Here is an 8,762-nt window from a genome sequence, read left to right on the forward strand (position 1 = left end):
TACTCCAAGCTACGTCAATTCTGCTTGCCAATTTTTTCAAAAGGTCCTTAATAATGTTTCGCGACATTCTTTTGTGATCCGTCAACTCAGGGGCGGATCTAGGATTTTCTCGAGGGGGGGGGGGATTTTTTTTTTTTAGGTCGACCAAATTGATTTTTCGAGCTCTCCCAAAGCACTGTTTTGTTTTGCCCCTATTTTGGCTAAATTTTCTACGCCGCAGACAAATTTTTAAAAAACAGTCAAAAAGCCGTTTTTGGGCACTTTTTGAAAAATTTTGACAAAAAAATGCGTTTTTTTTTGGCGCGCGCTCCCCCTCAAAGTTAGTATATATTGGCGCCAAAGGCGCCTTTAGAAAAATAAAAATTTTAGGGTCGGTCGGCCAAAAATGGATTTCTGAAAAAGTATCAAAAGGGGGACCCTTTGGGTCGGCAGGGGGTCGAATCCCTGAGGGGGGAAGGGGCATCCGCCCCACGCCCCCCCCCCTAAATCCGCCCCTGCGTCAACTCTAAAAGCGCATTCAGTGCCAATATACAACAGCATTGAGAGAAAGCGAGCTGCAAAAAAAATTGTTTCAAAGTCTTTGATAAAGAACTGTCAAACTTCATTTTTGGCTAGTCTTTAAGCTTTCATAAATTCAATTAATGAGGAAAATTTGAAAAGTACAGTGTTTTGGAAGTGCTAAAAGTTTTTTCTTCGAAAAGGCTGTTCAAAAAACTGCCCCCTCTTAAAAACGCATGCGCTTGCAACTGGCTGCTACAAGGTATCATAGAGAGACTTTGACCCAAGATCCAAAAAAACTCTCGCTTGATTAGATCGAATTATTTCGGGATTACTAAATTTTTGTGAACTGCAAATAATTTCTTAAACACTTTAGCATCCTGCACTGAGGTCGCAGGGATAGCTATCGTTGTTTCAGGCTAAGATCAAAACGCTGTTTCAGGCTATGTCTCTAAATTTTTGCTGGATCATTGCTGAAACAGCGATGAATTTCGAAAATTGCGCTGAATTATCTCTGAATCATTTCTGAAAACCCAATTTCTGAATTAGCGCTGAATTATATCGAAATATTGATTATATTTGGAAACAAATTTCTCACAATGGATTATTTATGATTCAGTGCAAAAAAAAATAACTTAAATTATCATCGCTGTTTCAGGCTCTGAGCAGCGTCATTTTATCCATAATCAGTAAATTTTCAGCATTGATTCATGTCATAATGCTGAATAAGCGATGACCATCCCTGCAAAGCCAAGCCGTGGTGCTTATTCATTAAAGTGAATTTCTCTGACATGGTCGCTCTCTAAAACTTTCTTTGTTATGACGCTGTCAATACTTAAAATTGAGAAGCTCTAATTTGATTTGATATTTCCGAAACCTTAATAAAATTTATTTAAATGCACTTTTTGCACAGCACTACCGTGCATAAAAGTGCCTTTGAGTAAATATTTTTAAAGTGTCAGAATTATTAAACCAAATTAGAGCTTCACAAATGATATAATTAAGGAAGTATCAAGATATCTGATGCAAGAGTTGTGGGCAATCGGACTCAATTATCACGTGCAGCAAGTCAACTGAATAGACGCTGGCATGGGACCGTTTGCCCTGGGCTAAAACAACCTATAACCATAAATTACCCGGCTGATTACTTTTGGAGAGAAAAAGGAAGTCTTCTGTTATACAAGAGAGCACCACGGCAATTTCTAGTCCTTAAATGAACAGCTCGTATGCATGCTTTTTCCATTGAGTTGAGGATGAATGCTCTTATATTTCGAACCAACTTTCTTGATTCGTAGGTAATCGAAAGTCAGTAATGAAAATACAACCTCTCCAAACATAATTTTCACAACTTTTACAAAAGTATTGACAAAAAAATTAAAACAGGCTACTTGAATTGGAATACAGTCATGATTATGTCACCGAATCTTTTCAAGTAGACTTGTGGCCCTTTAACAGTCAACTCGCTTTTCCTTCAAACTGTATCAATTTGAACAAGTTGCTACGATTTTCACCAACCTGGAAATCGCAAACATTTGAATTTTACTAACTTTTGAGCATTGGAAGTTATATAGTTTGAGCATAAAGGAAACTTTTAAAAGCCCTTTTGATCCAAACATAACTTGGGTCGAAAACACGTGAATATTTGGCTCATGTGAAACTGAAAGTAATGCTAATGGTACAGGTATAACTTCAAATTACCGAAGGAACTTAAGTTTTGTTTATAGTTTGAGAAGTTTCAGTGGAAAGTAAATTCGGTCCTACTTGAATAACAACTAACTTATAACCAGCTTAGCTATAAATTGAACCGTAAATTTGGTAAGTTTACACTCCAGGTAAGTGTTTTGAGTAATTTTGAATCACCACTTTTTCTGAAGTTAGCAGTTGATCAAACTTAAATCGGGTTGAAAACTCACTTGGTGTTTTTGCTTCATACAAAGGTTAAAAACTGTTAAAATCGAGGATAATCACAAGTTTAACATACTAGTGAATTTAGTGAGTGAATTTAATATATTCAATTTTAAATCGTAATTTGAATCGGCGAGCGGATGCTATTAAGTGGACTGGAATCCAAACATATTTTAGTGCCAATGATTTTTTTCTGACTTTAGCTGGGGCGGATTTAGGTGGGTGGGTGGCAGACGCCCTCCCTTCAGGGACTAGACCCCTCAACAACCAAAGGGTCTCCCCTTTGTTGTTTTTTTATGACACCCATTTTCTGCCAAACAACCCTAAAATTTTTCTGAAGGGGCCTCCGGTGCCAATTTGTACTAATTTTGAGGGGGAGCGCGCGCCGAAAAAACGCAATTTTTTGGTTAAAATTTTCAAAAAAAATGCCCAAAAACGTTATTTTTTACCTAGGGTATTTTTGACCTAGGGACAAAAACGGTATTTTCAAACTAGGATCTTTGCAGTGTTTCTGGGAGCGCTCGAAAAATAATCAACTTGGTCGAGCTAAAATCTGCCCCAACTTTTGAAAATCGGGCCCATTATGGCACCAAGTGGGAGAAAATCCTAGATCCGTCCCCGGTTTTAGTGTTTTCTTTGTACATTACTCTACTTTTATTTTGGTCCAATATTGCTATTAACTCCAAAAATATGAGGCAGCCTGTTGATGTCGTTCCCATTAGATTAGCCCATGATAACATCTTTCATTTCAGTCAAATTTTCAACAGACAAGACCCAATTTTGCCCTTAATACCCTTCAACAGGAAACAAGACACACACGTTCTAAATGGGTGAAGGATCGAAAAAAAAACAGCCCAGTTTTACTATAGGTCATGAGTAAAATTTTCACAACGTTCGAAACACAATTTTAGTCACATCAGAGCTGCAGTAATATATTCCCTTACTTTTTACTTTTATACCAAGTGAAAAATAATTCCAACAACGCGCGCGTAAGTATAGTATTTGTACTATTTGTAGTAAGAGAAACGCTACATATACCTGTTTTTTTCTTCAGCTAGAACTCATACAAAGATTTATTTGCGCTTTGCCACCAGGTTTTTGTCCCCATTGGCGATATAATTGCCATCGATTTTGCAACCCATCTGAATTTTTTATTATCTTGGAAAAATAAGCGAGAAGCAACTGAATTTGGCATTAATTGCGCATTCAATAATTGATTTTAGTCTGGTAAGTTCAAAGCGATTTTTTTCTTGTTGTTTTTTATCTATAAAATCTACATTTGAAACAAATCTTTGCAAGCGAAAGTAACTTTACCAGTAAAATTTGTATTTGATGTTGTTTTTATATTGTAAATGTCTTTCACTTTTTTGAGTGGCACATTTTTGCGAGTAAAAGCGTAAACTTTGCATGCTAAAATCTCTTTGATTGGCGGCTTTCAAAGACCAAATAAAAGTATTTAATCAACATATAATAGATTTTGACCGAAAGTGCAGTTTTTCACAATTATTTGTAAATTTGCGCACTGGGTGAAAAAGAATCACTTCGGTTTGCTCGTTAATTCGCTCTTTGAAGCCTCATTAACAAAACAATTTTCATAAATTTATTTGATGTTACAATAATAAAATAGCAATTATTTGCTCACCTGTCGATTTTAATGCATGCAAAATAAACCAGAAAAAAGTCGGTGTTGCAGTTGCGGAAAAAAAAATCTGCGATCAAATTGTTCTCAAAAATCCAACCAAAATCAACTTTTCACACAAAAAAATAAGAAATGTATCAAAGATTTTTCAGGCTTAATTAACTTCGCGAAAACTTGATAACAAACTGAAGAAATCAGATTTTAACATTCAAAACATAAACTTTGATGACTTTTTCGAAGAAATTTTAGTCATCAAAAGAACATCAATTTTCCGCTCTGTTGATTACGTTTGATATACATTTATGATTCATATCCAGATACCTTCAAACCTTTACCCAGAATTACAACATCAACGACAACATTAACAATAACGGGAGTTTACGATGGATCAATCGGCGGAACACAACAATACAATTCCACCTGCCGAAACGGACATCAATACGACCGATTGGACAAAGGACGGGACCTCTCCCTCGTCAATAGTTGAGCCTCTGCCTGAACAAATTGCACCGTCCTCAGATGAAAAGGGAGATATTGAGTTAGAGGGTGATGATCAAATTGAGAACAAAGAGGTTAAACAGGCTGCAATAAGTGAAGGTAAGGCAATTAACTCATCATCTTAAAATTTATATTTCAGATACTTTTCTGTCCAAGTTCTTAGACTTGATTTACCTTCCCTATAAGTTTTTCCGGGTTTTCTCCGGACAAAGCCAGTCTTTGAAGGCTGAATATTCAACGATGCACAGTGTTTTTTTTTCGCAAAAGCATTATTTTAATCTCCTTTAAAGTTAACCCAAATATAAGCATCTAACCATCTACCATTTTTGCAGGCTCAAAAATTCACAGTTTTTGATGATAGAATGGCTTTGATGATAGAATGGCTTAAAAAGTAGACTTTTTGAGGATTTATAATTCAATTAACGCAATTTACAAAGTTTTTGGCTATTTTGTAAATTATCTTTGCACGTTGAATTTAAAATTGTTCAAGAGTTTTGTTTGAAAATGTCGACTCAATTTTAAATTTTGTATTTTTTGAATTTAGCTCCGCAGGAAGACGCCAACACCAATCTTGAGAGCAGTGAAGACTTCGAAATGATCTCCCAGCCCGATAACAGCGAACCGACTGAAATCACACCCCCTCCAACTAGCAGGGAGGAGGGGGTCACTTCCTCTCTCAGTGACTCACCCCCGGTTGAAGAAGTGGGCGGGGCAGTTGAGTCTGGGAGAAGTGTGAGCAGCATCACTAATAACGACCAGGAGGATGCGGATACTTTCTCAGTTGTATCCTCTGGGTCGAGAAAGGTAACAGAGGGTTTATAGAAAAATCAGAATAATATTTAATAATAATAATAACAAGACTGCTCGCATCAGGGCGAAGTCCTGAAAGTTCCAACTACCTTTTAAGGTCTATGGAGCATTAATAAGATGAAAAACTTCAATGTTATAAAAAAATTTTAAAAAAATTTTGAAAAAATTTAGGATCTTATATTAAAACATCCCCCCACACGTCATATTAAGTACAAAGTGATAGATTTTGCGCCTATTAACAAATCAATTATGGCATATAAGCTTCCTTGAACCAATTTGGAACGATTTCTAAGACGGATTAAATATCGCTTACGCGTTTATAGCGCGAAATTTATCGAGCGTTAATTGTCCCAAATTGGTCAAAATGGCAATCTTTAAACCCCCGTAACTTACGACAAATGATCACAGGTGAAATATCTTTTCAAATTTAAGCTCAGGACAACAATACCTTTTGATTGATATTAAAAAATTCCGTCAAAAATGGCTAGTTAAAAAGTCGACATTTGTCTGAAGAAAAAAAACCCACCCCGAGCACAAATATTCCGTTACTTTCGTACGAAAGTCGGAACAATAAAAGTAATAATAGTAATAATAGTAATAAATAGTAATATTAATAAGACTGCTCGTATCAGGGCGAAACCCTGAATGTTCCGACTGCCTTTTAAGGTTTATGGAGCAGTAATAACATTTAAAAATTCAATGAAATAAAACAAAGTCAAAAAAAACATTTTTCTAAAATTTGAAAGTTTTTATGAAAATCATCCCCCCACACGCCATACAAAGTACAAAAGGATAAATCTTGCTCCTTGTAACAAGCCAATTATGGCACATAAGCTTCTTTTAACCAATTTGGAACGATTTATAAGACGGATTAAATCTCCGCTTACGCGTTAATAGCGCGAAATATATCGCGCGTTAATTGTTCCAAATTGGCCAAAATTTCAATCTTTAAACCCCCGTAACTTTACGAAAAATGATCACAGGTGAAATATCTTTTCAAATTTGAGCTCAGGACAACAATACCTTTTGAATGATATAAAAAAATTCCGTCAAAAATGGCTAGTTAAAAAGTCGAAACTTGTCTGAAGAAAAAAAAAAACCCACCCCGAGCACAAATATTCCTTCACTTTCGTATCGAAAGTCGGAACAATAATAATAACAACAAAAATGGTAACGGACAGAAGGAGCAAAAAGTAACTGTTACAAAAAGGAAAGAAATTGTTTATTATTTACGAAAAGCATCCAAAAAAATCATTTTTTGGAAAAACCAGTTAGCTGCCTATCAAAAAGCGACAGATTGAGGGGGTGTAAGACGCTTCCTTCCCTCACGGATTCGACCCCCTGCCGACCCAAAGGGCCAAGATTTCGTCCTATTTTAAAACTAAACTTTTGGCTGACCGACTTTAATTTCTTTAAAGCCGCCAATATAGCCTGATTTTGAGGGTGAAAGCGCACCCAAAAAGCGCAATTTTCTTTCAAATGTTTCCAAATAGTGCCGAAAAACCGCTTCTTTTGACTGTTCTGCAAAAACGCTTTTTCGGCCAGATCTTTCCGAAATTTGCTGCACAAAAACAAGTAGTCTCGAAGAATTAGATCTTGTTAACTATTTCCCCCGAAGCCCAATGGAAAAATGGGGATTCATCAAAAAGTACAAAATTAACTTATGCTTTAACGTTGTATAAGTGCTTCATAGGTACCACTCGTTGCCATCAAAGCATTCTTTTTATTTATTTTTATTTGACATTTGGTTACATTTACCCCACCAAGAGGCGAAATTTTTCTCAATAAAATTTTAAATCGAATAATCTATGTGTGTTTGTTTGTTTGTTACAGTCCAGCGCAACCTCGAGTCGCCAGAGTGTTTCGAGAGGCAAAATTGGTTCATTGCAGAATATGAAACACAAGCCAGGGGGAGGCGACAAGAAAATATACAGTGAAAAGGTCAAAGTTCAAGCACAGTCTAAATGTGGGTCACTCGCAAACACAACACACCAACCGGGCGGAGGAGACAAAAAAATATTCGAACAAAAGGTCAAAGTTCAAGCACAGTCTAAAATCGGGTCGCTTGAGAAATCAACTCACAAACCAGGAGGGGGTCAGGTCAAAATTCACGACGAAAAAATTAAAATCGAAGCCAAATCAAAAATAGGATCGACTGAAAAAGCAACCCACAAACCAGGTGGAGGTCAGGTAAAAATTTTTGACGAAAAAGTCAAAGTTGAGGCGAAATCTAAAATTGGGTCAACCGAGAAAGCAACTCACAAACCCGGCGGCGGAGACAAGAAAATTTTCAGTGAAAAGGTCAAAGTTCAAGCAACTTCAAAAATCGGATCGATGGCAAACGCAACACATAAACCACAAGGCGGTGAAGTTAAAATTGTGAACGAAAAACTGAAAGTAGAAGCGAGATCAAAAATCGGATCTCTTGAAAATGCAACACATAAACCTAAAGGGGGTGAGGTCAAAATTCAAAATGAAAAGGTCAAAGTTGAAGCCAAATCTAAAATTGGTTCATTTGACAAAGCGACTCATAAGCCAGGCGGTGGTCAAGTCAAAATAGTCGATGCAAAATTTCAAGTACAAGCGAAATCCAAGATTGGTTCCCTCGAAAATGCAACTCATAAGCCGCAAGGGGGCGAAGTCAAAATTCGTGACGAAAAGTTAAAAGTTGAGGCTAAATCGAAAATAGGATCGCTTGACAACGCAAAACACACGCCGCGAGGGGGCGACGTGAAAATTCAAGACGAAAAACTCAAAGTTCAAGCGAAATCGAAAATTGGATCTTTTGAAAATGCTAGACACACACCACAAGGGGGCGACGTAAAGATCCGTGACGAAAAATATAAAGTTGAGGCTAAATCGAAAATCGGATCGCTTGATAATGCGAAATATACACCGCGAGGGGGCGACAAAAAGATTTACGACGAGAAGCCAAAATTCAGCGCGCAGTCTAAAATCGGGTCACTTCCGATCGACCGAAGCAGTTTGGATCTCGAGAGAAAGTCGATGGTCGAAACTCCATTTAGCCCAGATCCGACAGAACACTCAACAGAACCCCAGACCCCGATGACCCCCATACGTTGACCAGGTCAAAAAAGGGGAGGGGCTGTATATTGCCCTACAAAGGCCTCAAAGTCAACACATATAATTGATACCTCGTGTTAATTAAGCAATAAAAGTCACAATAATTAGATTTTAATGTTTTCACTTTTGGAAGAATGAATTTCCCAAAAATTGCATTTGATTTCAGTTGGTGATTGAAGGTAGTGTAAAGTGCACAGAGTGTTATGACCCGAAAATTTTGAAATCATCTACATTTTTTTGAAGACGGGTTTATTTCGTTCAATATATATTTAGTAAAATATGTGCGCGTGTTTATTTTTAAATTCTGTATTGATTATAATTAAAATTG

At 36.8% G+C, this 8,762-nt stretch overlaps 1 protein-coding gene across 6 annotated transcripts; it reads left to right on the forward strand.

Annotated features, from left to right (window-relative positions):
- Positions 1-2,198: 2,198 nt before the first annotated feature.
- Positions 2,199-8,762, forward strand: LOC134851412 (microtubule-associated protein tau-like). 6 transcript variants are annotated; one of them, XM_063867485.1, is made up of 5 exons: positions 2,386-2,490; positions 3,156-3,392; positions 4,360-4,639; positions 5,085-5,344; positions 7,184-8,762. In XM_063867485.1, the coding sequence occupies exons 3-5, from the start codon at positions 4,426-4,428 to the stop codon at positions 8,432-8,434; spliced, it is 1,725 nt and encodes a 574-aa protein (XP_063723555.1). In that variant the 5' UTR covers positions 2,386-2,490; positions 3,156-3,392; positions 4,360-4,425; the 3' UTR covers positions 8,435-8,762. The 6 variants fall into 6 exon arrangements, with proteins under 6 accessions (XP_063723553.1, XP_063723551.1, XP_063723552.1 ...); XM_063867483.1 differs by lacking the exons at positions 2,386-2,490; positions 3,156-3,392 and adding an exon at positions 2,199-2,313; XM_063867481.1 differs by lacking the exons at positions 2,386-2,490; positions 3,156-3,392 and adding an exon at positions 2,204-2,330.

Source organism: Symsagittifera roscoffensis, chromosome 7 (genome assembly GCF_963678635.1).
Source record: "Symsagittifera roscoffensis chromosome 7, txSymRosc1.1, whole genome shotgun sequence".
Classification (NCBI taxonomy): Eukaryota; Metazoa; Xenacoelomorpha; order Acoela; family Convolutidae; genus Symsagittifera; species Symsagittifera roscoffensis.

Coding starts and splice junctions, on each gene's coding strand:
- LOC134851412 (XM_063867483.1), top strand. CDS start 4,426: ATGGATCAATCGGCGGAACACAACAATACAATTCCACCTGCCGAAACG. Junction 4,640..5,084: donor ACAGGCTGCAATAAGTGAAG/GTAAGGCAATTA, acceptor TTTTGAATTTAG/CTCCGCAGGAAGACGCCAAC. Junction 5,345..7,183: donor TATCCTCTGGGTCGAGAAAG/GTAACAGAGGGT, acceptor TGTTTGTTACAG/TCCAGCGCAACCTCGAGTCG.